The 16,781-nt window shown below is 46.0% G+C and overlaps 1 protein-coding gene across 1 annotated transcript in view; it reads right to left on the reverse strand.

The window, feature by feature from the left end:
• LOC306646792 (uncharacterized protein) overlaps window positions 1-16,781 on the reverse strand; it is a 45,120-nt gene extending 28,339 nt beyond the window's left edge. The window contains exons 1-2 of the mRNA XM_079115510.1: window positions 16,559-16,781; window positions 16,337-16,440 (exon numbers count right to left, since the gene is read on the reverse strand). Coding sequence (XP_078971636.1) covers window positions 16,337-16,395 — 59 coding nt within the window. The 5' untranslated portion in view covers window positions 16,396-16,440; window positions 16,559-16,781. The remainder of the gene's footprint in view (window positions 1-16,336; window positions 16,441-16,558) is intronic.

The raw sequence follows: 16,781 nt of genomic DNA on the forward strand, positions 1-16,781 counted from the left end.
ACAGAGGTGAGCCCTCAGTTTCCTCATCTGCAAAATGGGAATGACAAGACCCTCTCCTTGGATAGTCGCAGAATCCAATGAGGTGGTTTAGGAAAGAAAGATCAGTGTCCTTGGACCAGCGGAGGTGAGGGCGGGGGAGGGGCACTTTCTGCTCACCACCAGGGCAGCTTTGCCGGGGAGGGGAGCACACATCTTAGGCCCAATGCCAGCATCTTGTTGACCAAAACAAGCCCCACAGCCAAGCCCAAAGTAGGGGCAAGGACACCAGCCCTCAGTGGGAGAACCGCAAAGCTCTGATCCTGAAAGGAGGGAGTGAAGAACAAGGCTGGGACTGCAGCGGCCGAGGACGGTGTGGAGCTGAGCTGCAATCAGAGGTCTCCTGGAGGACAGAGCCCATTCTGTTCCACCTCCATGTCATCAACCCATGGTGACTCAGACTGAGAATGGTACTCATTTTTACTCCCAGGTTTTTTTTTTGTTTTGTTTTTGTTTTTTTAAATGAACATCCATCTAAGATCAGCACATTGTCTCCCAGCAGGGAGAGGCCTATGAGCCAGCAATTCTGGGCTAGAGCTCTGAGCGCTTTACACAGATGAACTTATTTGGTCAGCTCTGTGAGGGCAGAGCTATTATCCCATTTCAGAGAAGGGACAACCGAGGCATGGGGAGGTAAAGCCATTTGCCTAGGGTCTTGCCTTAAGTTGGCAGAGAGAAGATGTGCGCTTTGCTTGGTTCCCTCCACCTTGGGGCTTCCCGTCAGAGAGGCTGGAACCAGGGCAGCGGGAAAGGTGGGCAGGGCTCAGGCGGCAGGGAGAGGCCTCCTCGCTTCCTCCCTCCCCGAGAGAATGCAGTGGCCACGTCTGACCAAGGGGCCCAGCTTTCCTCATGGGGTGTCCTGTGGGGGTTCCGGCATCCAAGCCAGAGCCTCGCCCTTCCTCCCAAAGCATCACAGGAGTAAGCGCCCCGAGAGGAGGTCCTCTCTGAAGCCGCACAGGGCCTCTGGTGATCTGCCGCCGCTCCTCATGACCGGCCCAGGGTGGCCTCTTCCACTCAGGTAGCTCTGTCATCAAAGCAAACGCCTGGTGCTGCGAGGCAAATACGTGGCACCCGCCTGCAACCCTGCCGTCATCTGAAATGCTCCACGGGCAAAATTTTAAGGAAGGAATGGTTAACTTGAAACGGTCCTAAGGTGATCGGTGAGGTTCACTCAGTGTTCTGAAATTTAGGTGTTAGTTGTCAATACTTAAAAAATTGTTCAAAAGTCAGGACTTAGAATGGCTTAACACCTGGGAAGCTCTGTCCTGGGGTCCAGCCAGAGCCCAACACAGGTGAGCCGGTGGGGCCCCAGGCCCTCACCTCACTTCCGCTGCACTGGACAGGGGCCACGTTGGCCAGGCCCCTTCTAGTGGTGGACGCCCGTTCACCCACATCCTCTTTCTGCTCCTATACTTTTTTCTTGTCATTAATTGGCAGCCTATTTTATCTTCTTAACTGAGTAAGAATTTATAGATCTTAAAGGTTCAACTCCGTGAGGTCTGACAGATATTTACATCTGTGTAGCCACAGAAAACACAGAATATTTCTATCACCCCCCAAATTTCTCTCATGTCCCCAAGTCACCCCCACCCCGGCCACCTCACCTGAGGCAGCCACTGCTCTGTGTTCTGCAGCAGGAGCCCTTGGGCTGCTCCAGGATCGCGCCCAGGGCCTCGCGCAGGCGTGTGGTGCCATCCTCTCGCCGTGAGGCCTGCCACCGCGGCAGTCTGCGGCCGTCCTCGCCAACGCCAGCGGAAACGCACTGCGTGCACCCCTCTGGTTTTCTCCATTCTCCTCTTGATCCCCCCATGGAGGGATTCACAGCTAACGTGAATAAAGCTGAGGGGTGAACAAGCCCCTCAGGGGATGTGCTGAGCTTTCTGAAGCCCCACCTTCAGGGCTGGGAGAAACCTGCCCCCTCCCCAAGCTTTCCAACATCCAGCTGCGCCAGGGAACCCCAGAGGGCTGAATGAAGGTGCCCTGTGCGCGACTCTGCCATGGAAAATAACCCGGGCCACGCAGGAAAAACCCCAGGGCAGAATGATGGAGGGAGAACACCGGAAATCGGCAAGGAAGCGAGGGGAACCCTACACAGTACAGAGGGCTGAGAAGGAAAGCCACCCTAGAGAAAAGAACAAAGCCAACTCAAACTTCACCCGGCCTCCCTGGCAGGGGCGGTCTTGGGAATCACATGCTGCCAGGGAAAGGTGAGCAGCAAATACCAGCAAGCCCCCCACAGCTGCAGACCGTCAGTCCCACCTGCAGAACTCCAGTCCTCACGGGCCTTCAGTTCAGCGTGAGGGCCTGACCGATAGGAAAGCAGATGCTTTCCTCCAAACAAGGAACATAATTCGGCCTCCCTTAAGCGCCAGCACGCAGCTGTAACAGTCACTGCTGGATATCACCACGCACCGGGGCCGGCAGCCAGGCCGCTGAGGACACCAGAAGCCGTGCGCAAGTGCGCACTTCGCAGTTGGAGGACAGGCCCCTCGGCATCCGGCAGCTCCAGAAACGTGGCCGTGGTTCAGAAGCCCTGGAATCACTCACACTTGTCCCTGGGGACATGGAGAAGATCCTGTCTGGGTTCTGCAGCCCCAGTGAAGCAGGTACCAGTGTCAAGAGGCCCAATGCCCCTCCATGGTCCCCAAAGGACATGGGGAAGGTCCCCTCTTTGCAGTCTACAACCTCAAGTCTGTGCTACTTGTGCCACAGACCCCAGGGGCATCTTAGGGACCTGAGTGAGGTCTCTTTCATATTCTGTGGTTCTGGGACTATGGCTACTGGTGCCACAATTCTTGGCACTACCTAGGCCTGCTCCACGGGGCCTTGGGTCAGCCTGTCTGCATCCCACACTGCCAAGACCAGACAGCAGCTGCCATCACAAACTCCAGTGCCATCAGTGCTCAACTCTGTGGGGCCAAAGGCACACATTTTCAGAAGCCTACATCCACTTCAAGGTCTTACAGCTACTTTCATGAACCACCAGAGATTACTGAGGCACTCGTAGACATGGCTGCCATCAATCAAAGATGAAAATACACTCACCTGCAACCCGAACCAAAGCACCTGCCCAACTGACACCCTACGTCCCTTAAAAACAAATTCTATTTTCCTACCAAAACTAATCCATAAAACTGGAAGAGGCAACTGTCATACCATGTGTGCAGATATCAATGTAGGGACACAAGAAACATGACAGGAAAAAAAAAAAAAAAAAAACATGACAGGAAACAGGACACCTCCAAAGGAGAACAACCATTCTCCAGAAATAGATCCCAATTTGGAGAAATCAACAAAAGTCCTAAAAAAGAATTCATATTGATCTTAAGGAAATTCAGTGAGATGCAAGAGAATACAGATAGATAATACTGAATGGTGATGGAAAATAGTATTCCTGCGAAAGAGCTCCCCAAGAAAAATGGAGGGGCAAAGCAGCTCCGGAGGAGGGAGGGAAAACTAACTATGGATTAACCTCCCAGTAAATCCTAATAACAATGGACCCTAAAGGAAAGGGGCAAATACTGAATGCTGGGCCCTAAACTTTGACCTTCCCCCATCGCAAATTAGTCCTAAATGGAGGCACAGCAAATATTGAAACTCTGAGAAACAATGGATCCCAGGAAAAGAAAAGCAATGGGCAAGATTTGAGTACTCATCCCTCAGGATCTGGACTATCTCCCCAGATAACAATGAATTTCAACCTTTTTACAACTACCCTCCTAAGTTAAAGTTTTAACCAGTACAACCAGCCCCTGACTGTCCAAACGCACGTGCATGGATTCCAGTGATTAAACCATCCCCATTGTACCCTATAACACCAAAATCCCCTTTGTAACTGAGGTCCACTTTCACATCTGGAAAATGAGCCCCGATAGTGCCAGAGTCTGCAAATGAATAAAAGGCTTCTCTGAATCTGTTGAGGTCTGCATCCATCATTTTGCACTTACAAATACAAAGAAATGAAAAAAAAATTTAAGGATATGAGAGAAAAATCACCAAAAAGATAGATTTTTTTTTTTAATGACCAATCAGAAATCTTGGCGCTAATAACTTCAATTTATGAAATAAAATATAATTGAAAGCTTCCACACAAACTAGAGCAAACAGAATAATTTCTTAAGAGGTCTTTAAAGTAAGCCAGTCAAACAAAAATGAAGAATTAAAAATAATTAAGAAACCCAACAAGACATATGGTGTTCCATTAAGCAAACAAACTTCTGCATAATGGGAATTCCAGAAAGAAGAAAAAAGAGGAAAAAGCATTGAAAATATATTTCATGAAATAATAGCTGTAAACTTCCCACATCTTCAAAAAGATATGGCCATCCACATACAAGAAGCTCAAAGGAACCCAACTAGATTCAACTAAAACAGACCTTCATTAAGTGTTGACCTTCATGTCAAAAGTATAAAAGAGAATTCTACAAGCAGAAAAGTGTCTGGACACATATAAGGGAATGTCTACATTTCTCAGGAGAAACCCTTCAGGCCAGAAGAAAATGGAATAATATATTCAATGTCCTGGAAGAAAAAACCTGCCATCTAAAAATATCCTACCCAGTAAAATTGCCCTTCATAAATTAGTAATAAAGCACTTACCAGACAAGTAGAAACTAAAGAATTCATCACCACCTGAACATCCCTACAAGAAATACTTAAGGGAGTCCTATACTAGAAACAAAATATTATAGCTACCATCATGAAAATACACAAATATATAAAACTCACCAGGAAGAACACACATACAAAAAAGAAGAGAATCAAACCTAGCATGACAGAAAACGACTAAATCACAAAAATAATAAAAGTAGTAGAAAGAACCAAAAAATATACATAACAGGAGAAAACAAAATGATAGAAGTCAGTTCATGCATAGCAAAAATAGTCATAATGCGAATGGATTACATTCACCAATTGAAAGACAGACTGGCTGAATGGACTTAAAAAAAAAAAACAAAAAACAAAAATCAAGACCAAACTATCTGCTGTCTACGAGAAACTCACTTCACTGGTAAAGATACACATAGACTGAAAGTAAAGGGTTGGAAAAAGATACACAAAGCAAATGGAAACCCAAAGCAAGCAGAAGTAGTGATCCTCACATCAGATAAAGCAGACTTTAAGTCAAAAACTGCATTTAAAAAAAAAAAAAGACAAAAGGTCATTATATAGCTAAAAGCATCAACCCTACAAGAATATAGAACAATTGTGAGCTTGTGCACACAGCACAGCTGGGAATTCCAACTCCTCCTTTTCCTCAAGGGACATATCATCCAGACAGAAATCCAAGAAAGAAATATTTGAATAGAACCATACTATAGAGCAAATGGACCTAACAGACATTGACAGAGTATTTCATCTAACAGCATCAGATTACACATTCTTCTCATAGGGATAGATGACAACAAATCAAGCCTGAATACATTTTTAAAACTGAAATCATATTATGTACCTTCTCAGAACACAATGGAATAAACTGCATAAGAATAGTGGAAAATATGCAAATGCATGGAATTGAATAACATGCTCCTAAATGATATCAACGGATAAAAGGGAAATAAAGAATTCTTGAAACAAATGAAAATAACATGTCACCAATAGTATTGAGAGGGAAATTTATGCCAAAAAAATGCATATGTCAAAAAACATAAAAAGACTTTAAATAAGCATCCTAACAATGCACTTCAAAGACTTAGAAAAGAACTAAATCTAAAATTGGCAGAAGAAATAAAAGTAGAAATCAAAATTTTAAAAATATGAAAGATGAATGAAGCAGAGTTGATTTTTCACAAAGAAAAGTGAAATTGACAAACTTTTTGCTAGACTTAACCAAGAAAAAGAGTGAAGGCTCAGTGATTTCAGAGGCTAAGGCAGGAAGATTCCAAGTTCAAGGCTAGCCTCCGCAACTTAGTGAGACCCGAAGCCATTTGGCAAGACCCTAATAATAATATTAAAAGTGCTGGGGATGTGGGTTAGTGGTTAAGCACCCCCAGGTTCAATCCCCACTACCAAAATATTAAAAAAAAAAAAAAAAAAAAAAAAAAAAAAAAAAACCAGGGGCTGGGGCTATAGCTCAGTTGGTAGAGTGCTTGCCTTGCAAGCACAAAGCTCTGGGTTCAATCCCCAGCACTGCAAAAAAAATAAAATAAAATCAGGTGAAAATAGAGACAACTAATAAATACAAAGGATCATAAGAAACAGACTAATTTATATGCTAACAAAACAGAAAACCTAGAAGAAATGGATAAACATACAAACTACCAAAACCAAACCAAAAAGGAATAGAAAATGTAAACATACCAATAGTGAGTATGATACTGAAGTGAAGACATCAAAGCAGTAATTAAAAGTCGCCCATCTTAAAAAAAAAAAAAAAAAGTCTGGAAATTGTTAACTTTACTGCTGAATTTTACAAAACATTTAAACAAACACTAATCCCAGTTCTTCTTAAACTATTTCACAAAATTAAATTGGAAGGGATTTCACTGAACTCTTTTTATAAGGCCAGTATTGCCCTGGTAACAAAACCAGACAAAGGTGCAAAAAAAATAAAATAAAATAAAATAAACAAAACAAACAAAAAAACCCAGAGATCCCAAAAACCAAACAAAAAAACAAACTATAGACCCACATGGTATTGAACACAGATGCAAAAATTCTCAATAAAATACTAGCAAACTGAATGCAAAGTACATAAAAAAAAAAACTATCATTCACCACAATCAAGTGGGATCATTGCAGGGATGCAAAAATGGTTCAAAATACACAAGTCAACCAATGTGACACCAACAGAATGAAGGTCACAACTTTACACGATCATCTCAATAGATGCGGAAGAAACCATCAGTAAAACTCAACATCCCTTCATTATAAGAAACTCTCCACAAATTAGGTAGAGAAGAAACACACCTCAGAATATTAAATATGAAAAACCCACAGACAATATCATAATGAATGAGGAAAAACAAAGCATTTCCTCTAAGATCTGGAATATGATCAGATGTCCACTTTCACTACTAGTATTTAACTTGGAAGTCTTGGCAAGTGAAAGAAAGACATCCAAATTGGAAAGAAGCTAACGTATCCCATATTCATGATCAAAAGAATTGTTAAAATGACCAAACTACCCCCCAAAATCCATAGATTGCATATAAAATACCAATGACTTTATTCATAGAAATAGAAAAATCTTAAAATTCAGATGGAACTGCAGAAGATCCAGAATAGCCAAAGCATTTCTAAGCAAAATAAGCCTGGAGGCATCATCATATCCGACCTCATAGCATACCGCCAGGTACAGTAACTAAAACAGCATGGTTCTGGCATAAAAACAGACACACAGACCAATGGAACAGAATAGAGAACCCAGAAATTTAATCCACATCTGTTCAGGTAATGATTTTTGTCATGGTGCCAAGAACATCAGTCTCTTCAATAAATGGTGGTAGCAAAATTTTACACACATATGCGGAAGAATGAAACCAGATCCCTTCCTCTTACCCATACATAATAAACAACTTTAAATGAGTCCAAGGCTTAAATGAAGACCTGAAAACATGAAGCTACTGGAAGAAAACATAGGGGAAATGCTTTGGAACACTGGCATAGGCAATGATTTTTTTTTTGATAAGGCCCAACACAAGTAAAAATGGACAAATGGAATTATATCAAACTAAGAAGATTCTGCACAGCAAAAGAAGCAATCAACAGAGATGACCTGCAAGCAAATCACAGTGACTGTTATGGTTTGGATGTGAGATGTCCCCGAAAGGTCACATGTGAGACAACGTAAGAAGGTTCCAAGGAGAAATGATTGGGTTATAAGTCTTAACCCAATCAGTGAGTTAATCCCCTGATAGGGACTGACTGGTAACTGAAGTGGTAGGGCGTGGCTGGAGGAGGTGGGGTTTGGGGTGTGGCTTTGGGGTATATATTAGTGTCTGGAGAGTGGAGTTTCTCTCTGCTCAACATGTGAGCAGCTCCTCTTTGCCAGACTCCATTTCAGTCTCTGGTGCCAGGCTTTTCCACCATGTTGTCCTGCCTCAGCTCCAGCCCCAAGGAATGGAGCCTGCTGTCTATGGACTGAGACCTCTGAAACTGTGAGCCCTCTAATAAACTTTTCCTCCTCTACAATTGTTCTGTTCGGGTCCTTTGGTCACCGCAGTGAAGAAAGCTGACTGAAGCAGTGGCTCACACCTGTAATCCTAACTACTTGAGAGGCTGAGGGAGGGGAATGGCAAGTTCAAGGCCAACCTCAGTCAAAATAATTTGAAAAGCAAAAAAAAAAAAAAAAAAAAAACCGCACAATCAATAAATGGGGCAAGACAAACTTCTCAAAAGAAGAAACACAAATGATTAAGATTTTATTTCATTCCAGTCAGAATGGCAATTATCAAAAACACACATAATAAATGCTGGTGAGGATGTGGGGGAAAAGGTACACTCATACATCATGGGTGGGACTGCAGCTACCTTGGAAAGCAGTATGGAGATTCTTCAAAATACTAGGAATGGAACCACCGTATGACTCATCTATCCCACTCCTTGATATTAATCCTGAAGAACTAAAATCAGCATACTACAACGATACAGCCACTTCAATGTTTACAGCTGCACAATTCACAATAGTCAAATTATGGACTCAACCCAGATGCCCATCAATAGATGAATGATCAAGAAAATGCAGTATATACACACAATGGAGTTTTACTTAGCCCTAAAGAATAAAATAATGAAAAAGTTACACTCATACATTGCTGGTGGGGCTGCAAATTAGTGCAGCCACTCTGGAAAGCAGTGTGGAGATTCCTTAGAAAACTTGGAATGGACCCTCCATTTGACCCAGCTATCCCACTCCTTGGCCTATACCCAAAGGACTTAAAATCAGCATACTACAGAGATACAGCCACATCAATGTTCATAGCTGCTAACGTAACAATAGCCAGATTGTGGAACCAACCTAGATGTCCTTCAATTGATGAATGGATAAAGAAACTGTGGGGTGTGTGTGTGTGTGTGTGTGTGTACACACACACACACACAATGGAATATTACTCAGCCATAAAGAATGATAAAATTATGGCATTTGCAGGCAAATGGATGAAATTGGAGAATATCATGCTAAGTGAGATAAGCCAATCTCAAAAAACCAAAGGACGAATGATCTCACTAATAAGTGGATGATGACACATAATGAGGGAAGGGAGGGGGGCAAGAATGGAGGAAGGAGGGACTGTATAGAGGGAAGAGAGAGGTGGGAGGGGTGGGGGGAAGGAAAACATAACAGAATGAATCAAACCTCATTACCCTATGTGAATGTATGATTACGCAAATGGTATGCTGTTACTCCGTGTACAAACAAACAACATGTATCCCATTTGTTTACAATAAAAATAAATTTAAAAAAAGAATAAAATAATGACATTTATCAGTAAATGAATGGAAATGGAGAAATTCATGTTAAGTGAAATACACCAGACTCAGAAAAATCAAAGGTCAAATGTTTTCTTCCCAATGTGGAAGCTAAAGCAAAATAAGGGAAAGGCGGCCTAGAGGAGGGAATCAGATACCATAAAGGAAAGATCAGTGGAATAGATGTAGGAGAATCAGAGGGAGGGGGAAATACATGGAATGAATTTAACAAAATCATGTTATGTTCATATATAAAGATACCACAGGGAATTTCACTTTTATGTATCTGTAGAAGAAAGAAGTTTAATAGAGAAGGGAATGGGGGAGGGGGCAGAGGAGGAGGAAGAGGGGAAGGATTGTCTTGAAAGCAAATTCCTTGCATATATGATTTTGTCAAAATGAACACAATTACTATGTATGATTATGATGCTCTAAAAAAAATTAAAATAAAAAAGCTGGGGGTGTAGTTCAGCAGTAGAGTGTCCCTAAGTTCCGTCCCCAGTATGCTCCCTACTGACCCCCCCCCAAAAAAAAAGACAGCCTGGAACATGGGAGAAGATATTTACAAATCATTTATCTGACAAGAGATTAATATCTATAGTATGTAAGGAACTCAAAAAGCTGAAAGCCAAAACAGAATCATCGTCATCTAAATACAAACCAGGCAACAGATCTGACCATTTCTTAAAAGACAAATTAACCAGTATGAAAAAATGCTCAATATTGCTAATCATGAGGGAAATACAAATCAAAACCACTGTGGAATACAGCTCTCCCCAGGTGAAATGGGTATCATCATAAAGATGAAGAAAGATACATCTCAATAAAAAAAAAAAAAAAAAGCTTTTTTATGTGCTCACTCTCTGTGAAGTTCCTGGGAGGGATTTGGAGTGGGGGTGGGGAGGGAAGCAGCCAGGATGGGAGGATGCAGAGAAAGGGGGATGCTCATACACTGGTGGGAGAAATGGAAATTAGTATAGCCATTGTGGAAAACAGTATGGAGATTCCTCAAGAAACTAAAAATAGAACTATCATACGATCCCGAAATCCCACTACTGGGGTACACATCTGAAGAAAAAGAAGCCTCTGCACCAGAGATACCTCTCGTGTTCACCGCAGCAGTATTCACAATGCCAAGGCTTGGAGGTGACCCCGTGCCCGTCGAGAGATGAATGGATAAAGGAAATGTGGTACGCACGATGAAATGCTTTTCAGTCATATAAAGGAACGAAATCCTGTCATTTGCAGAAACATGCATAGAAACAGGGGTCATGAAGTGAAATCAGCCAGACACGGGAAGACAGATAACATTCTTCACTCGTTTGCGAAACTAGAAAATGAATTTCAAAGAAGAATGAAGTAGAACAGCAGGTCCCCAGAGCTTGGGGAGGGGCAGTGGACAGAAGCCAGATAAGGGCACCAAACACAGGGGATGGGAGGGTTGTTCTGGCTCAAGGTGGTAACTGCTGGTTCAAACAATCTGTGACGTGTTCAAAATGACAAGCAGCGTAGGACATTCCCAACACATAAAAATGATTAGTGTTTGAAGAGATGGAAGTGTTATTACCATGATTTGACTATTGCACATGGTATACACGTGTTGGATTTTTGTAATGCACAAATGTGCCTCAATTTTTAAAAATAAACTGGTCCATCCTTTCTAGGGGCTGAGGGAAGGCCTGCAAGAGGGGTGGGAGGGAGGAGGCAGCCAGAGGTGGCTGTTCAGTGGAAGATCCCAAGACACAGATGCATGTGCACATACACGGCCAAGCCACTGGGTCATGGGATCAGATGCACCCTTGGATCACGTGCACGCTCCTGGAGGCTGCTCTTCATGGTCGAGTGTTTTCCAGCTGCTCGTCCTTCCTCCAGCCAGCCTGCCTCCCAGCCCAGAGCTGCCAGGTTTGTCTTCCAACATAAGGCACTATTTTGCTCATGTCACCTGCTTCTCAGCACCTTTCACAGACCCTCTTTCACCCCAGTGTGGACTCCTCAGGCCACAGCTGCCACTTCCTGTACCTCACAACACTACACTGCATGCTTGTGCTCACCCCAGGATCTCTGCCGGTGCTGGGCCTTCAGAGAGAGCCAGGCACCATGAGGCTCTGCTCTCCCTGCTTTTGCGAGCACCCCAGGCAGGGCCAGATGGCAGAAAAGTCCTGGATTGGGTACTGAGGCCAGACCTAACCCTGGCAAGGCGCTGTGAACCAGTTGAGAAAAGGGTGCAGGGGAGACTGACTGGGTCCTCAGCCTCCTTCAGCTACGTGAGGCTGTCAGTCTCTGGGGCACCAGGGCTGCTCCTAAGTGGGCATGTCAGTCCCCATGCTACCGAATGCATAAGTAACCATGAATGCCTCTGACCCTAAGTGTAGAGGTTTCCCAATAAGATCTCTCAGATATTTTGTGGGCACCAGTTAGGGACTGAAATAAACTAGCCAAATATCCCATCTAGTATTTTCTTTATTAACTGGTTGCCCATGAATCTTAAATCTCTCTTGAAACTGAAATGCCCTTTGCTATTCTTCTTCCCCCTTAGGTCTGGCCCAGCCTGACAGCACAGACCCTTGTGTTGCCCAAGGTCAGCCCTGTGATGGGGCCCACGGCAGGGTGGGTGGGTGGAAGGGACTGGAGCTCCCCAAGGGGCCCCTGGAATGCACGAGACAGAGGGGTCTGGGACAGAATGGATGGCCGGATTCCTCCCCAAGAAGTACAGGCACGTCTCTCAGAACGCAACCGGCCAGCTTTGCTAAGTAGCCCTGACTCACCCATGACCCCATGCCAAGTTCTCTGGACCGGACCAGAGAGAGACAAAGAGAGACAGAAAGAGGAGAGAATAATGCAGAGACGTAGCCACTGACACAGAGATAGTTAGGGACAGAGACACAGACATGTAGAGAGATACATAGACACACAGAGATGAGAAACAGTGAGAGTGAGCAGCTCCTCCTAAAATTCACAGAACAGAGAACAAAACAGAAAACTCCATAGCAGCTAAACAGGGAGCTCACCTGGCCTTTCATGTCTGGCCAGCCTCTTGAACTGCAGGAAAGACAAATGCACACAGCTCCTAGGGAGCCAATAACCTTCCCCTCAACCTCAGATCCTAACCCCAGAAGCTTCTCAGAAGGGGCTTTGAGAAATTAAGCCTTAGAGTGGCAGCCAGAACACAGGCTCCCCAAATACATGCACAGAGGAGGTAGCTGCAGGTCCCCAGCCTCCTCGCCGGCAGCATGGCGAGGCCCCAAGAGGACACAGAACAAGAGTAAAAACTGCCCATTGGCACCACATCTCCAGAGAGATGCAGAAACCACCCACCTCTCAGCACCAGCAAACCCCGCAGGGCAGCCCAGAGCCCTTGGGCTCAACAGTAAAGATGAAGAAAACAGGGAAGAAGCCAGGAAAAGGGATGCTCCCAATCGGGATGGGTCTAAGGAAACCTGCTGCTGCAGGCTCAGACCCAGGGCGCGGTAATGACAGCACGAGCTATTTCAGGGTTAGGAAGAGCCCCAGCCCGTGCCAGAGAAGTTGTTCCAGCAGCACCCAGCCCTTCCTACACCTAGAAGGAAGTGCTTTCCTCCACCACCCGGGTCACTCAGCACCACGCAGCCCGTGACCCTGGTTGCAGGTGTATTGCCATGTAAACAGGTGCACCAACAGTTAAGGAAACCAATCACAGCTGCGGTGCCCTCCTGCCAAGGACAGAGATGCAAGAGCTTAAAATGCGAACATGCTGCACAATGATGGGATGTATTCAATACCATACAACTGTATATGTAAAAACCGTTAAAATGGTACATTTGAGGCCATGCATATTTCTCCCCAGTGAGAATAAATTAAAAAAAAAAAAAAAAAAAAAAAAAGGGCTCAGTCAATGCCACCAGAATCTTTGAGCTTGATTTCCTGAGTCAACTTCTTGAAAAAGCACCCTCTTCCTGTAGGGTGCCAGATGACAGGGCCACACCCTCCAGGTGAGCAAATGGGCCCTTCCCTCCCCCACGGAGCCAGCCAAATTCCTGGCTTCCCTCACTAACCAGCCCCAGGTCCCCTGGCTGCCCAGACAGGGCCACAGAACATGCTAGTTGTTTGGCTCAGGGACATCACCTCTCCAGGCAGAAGGCTGTTTCTTGCCACACGGGACACTCTGCCTCAGGGCTTTCCCCTGCAGGAATACACAGGACCAGCTGCAATGCTGGATATACCCAGCCTCAGCATTCCTGCTGGGGGACAAGAGCACTGGATGCCAGCTGCTGGAGCTCCCCAGGGCATCAACTCCAGGTGCAAAGGTTTGCAAACACATCCTTCCCTTCCCTGTCTCCTCCCTTCACTCTCTCGAGTTTCCAGGGTCACTTTCTAAGTGAATCCTTGTCTCAGAGTTTGCTTCTGGGGAAACCCAAGCAAAACAGTCTCCAGAGGAGCTGAGACACTTATTAGGGGAGGAAAGAAAGGACTGCCGCAGGCAAAACCCAGCTTGAGCACGGCCCTCCTCCCCTCCCCATCCCATCCTGCCCCCGATGCAGTGCAGGGCGGCTCTGCTCAGGGTGGGGGAACAGTGTCCCTTGTCTGGGAACAGCCCCAGGCCAAGCCACTGTGGTCCTCCACCGCCCCTTCTGTGCCCCAGGGTAGGAACTGTGCCACTGAAGGAACCCCCACTTTAAAAACCAGGATGCTGGTTCCTGTCCTAAGATGTCGGCACTGCCCACAGCACAACAATGAACTTAAGCAGAAAATAATTTAAAAAGGTCAGAGGCTCAGAGCACCTGTCAGCAGGCGGCCGGCCAGGGGCAGCAGCTCGTCGAGACACGTCCTTGAGGAGGCTCTGCTGTTTGCGGGCCTGCGACTCAATCCCAAGGAACCTTAGTAGGAACCCAAGTCACAGGGAAAACTAATCAAGGACGTGTGGTTCCCCAGAAGCAGAGTCCCCTTTGTTTTTATGGAATTAAGGGACATTTATCAGAAAAGGGGTTTTGCCTGCATTGAGCCTTCAACAACTGCAGGCACAAATGTCCTCTTGGTGGCAGACCTGTGCCCTCCTCTGCCTCAAGGTCTGGGGCCAGTTCTGACCCTGGCCACTGGCCTGGTTGACCCTTCATGCTTATTAAATTCTTCACCTGATAATCAAAGGGCCCGACTTGTACCGACTCCTGGCCAGCTCTCCTCCTGCAGGTGGACGTGGCCCAAATACCACGGCCCACAGTGTCGTTTTTGCCTGGAGCTCCTCTGCAGCCCCATAAGTGGTCCAAGGCATTGAGAAGACAAAGCCAAAAGCTTAAGACGGGAAGAGAGTCTCTGGCAAGTATCTGCTGTGCACCAGCAAACCATGTGCCAACTCCTCGGGCTCCTCACAGGTGCCCCCAATCAAGGCAGGCGCGGGCTTGCTGCGCGTGGAGTGTGGCCTGGGTAGGGCCGACTTGGTAATCACGAAGCCAGGAACGGTGACATACTAGGCCCCCATAAGGGGAAACTCATTTGATTCTCATAACGACCCTATGAAATCCACTACAGAGGAAAAATCATCACACAGCAAAACTAAGTGACTCACCACCCATCAGCTACAGCCGGGATCGGAAAATCCTGGGCAACAGCACAGCTGCGCGGTTTGCAACCCAGCCCATGGAGTGGGGCTGCCCAGGTGTCCCATTAAGCAGCCCGCCTGCCTTCTCACCCGCTTCCACTTAAGGGGGGATGCTCCACTTCAGCTGAGCTCAGGTGTTTCTGCAGGGCCCCTCACCTTGGGACCTCCTGTTCTCTCCTGACTCAGAAATATCCCATTCTTCCCCAGCAACAGTCCACACGGTGGCCGCAGCCCCTGCATTAGCAGGCTCCCTGCATCCCAGTAAAACTAGGCCACTCTGTCCTTCAGACCATAATGAGGCACTGCGGAGAGCTCCGTCAGTCACATAACAGGAGAGATGAAGCTTGACCGCCTGGAAAATTGGGGCTAAGCACAGAGGCAGAGCCAACCAGCACCCGGAAGGTTTCTCCTTCCACAGTCAGGGTACTGGCTCCAGAGCCAGGACTCAGCAGTTCTCACGCCAGCACACAACACAAGGGGGTCCTTTGTGTCCCTCAGATGCCACCCCAACTTAAAGGATTTGTCAACAGCAGTCTAAGTCCCCGCCCACCCACTGAAGGCCTGTATCATTTGGGGTCAAGCCACTAGGCAGGCTCTTTAAGGCCCATTCTGGGACCTATCCCTGATCTCAAATCAGTGGCTTCTGTAAACCATCCCAAGTTCTTAACAAATTCTGCACCTTTCATCTCGGTCTTCAAGATTTCACACCGAGTTAGAAGATGCCCTTGGGCCTACAGTGACAGAGGCCAATATTGCATAAACCTGCACTCTATTATGGACCCTACCGCCATCCCCCACCCATTTAACTCAGTAGCTCTAGCTTCACACTGCTGGGCAGAGCCCTGAGCCAGGTGCCCTGCCTTGATCTCATCTAACCCTCCAGCAGGGAGACAGTGCTGCATTAATTAGGACTGGGTTCACCTGTGACCACCCTCCTCAAATGGCAGTTGCCCAAACTACAGCTACTAGAACTTCATACTGCACACAAATTACCTGTGAATATTGATAAAAGGCAGGTCTGGGGCGAGAATCAATGTTTTGCATTTCTAACAAATTTCCAGATGGGACCAACACCGATGAGCAAGCACCAAGAGACCTAAATGAGTAGTGGTTAATTTCTCTGCCAGGCAAATGATGTCCAAAGGAAAGCAGTCACCGGCCAGTGTGTGGCTCCACCATCCTCAATAGCTAGTGTCTTCCTTATAGTACAATACAGCTGCTCATCACATCCATATTTCAGTGTGTTAGCTTTCCAACACCGTAACAAATACCTGAGATAAATCAAATGAATCATAGGAAAGATTTATTTTGACTCACAATTTCTGTCTGTGGTCACATGGTCCTGTTGCCTTCAAACCTGTGGAGATGTCACACATTGTGGTGGGAATGAGAATTGGAGAGAGCTGCTCACCCCTTGGTGGCTGGCAAGCAAAGAGGGAGACAGGAAGGGGTCACGGTTCTAATATCCCCTCCAAGAGCATGCCCCCACTGACCTAACTTCCTCTCTGTGGGCCTGAACTCTTAAAAGTTCTGCCTCACCTCTCCTCATCGCGCCAACAAGCTGGTGACCAAGCCTTTAACACATAGGCCTTTGAGGGGCATTTCGGATCCAAACCATAACATCCACCCCTGGGCTCCAAAGGCTCATGCCCATTGCACAATGCCAAATGCATTCAATCCATCTCCAAGAGTTGAAAGTCTTAACAGTTCCAGCCATGCTCAAAAGTCCAAGTTCAAAGTCTCCTCTGAGACTCAAGGCAAA

The sequence above is a fragment of the Sciurus vulgaris genome, assembly GCF_902686455.1.
Source record: "Sciurus vulgaris genome assembly, chromosome: 16".
Classification (NCBI taxonomy): domain Eukaryota; kingdom Metazoa; phylum Chordata; class Mammalia; order Rodentia; family Sciuridae; genus Sciurus; species Sciurus vulgaris.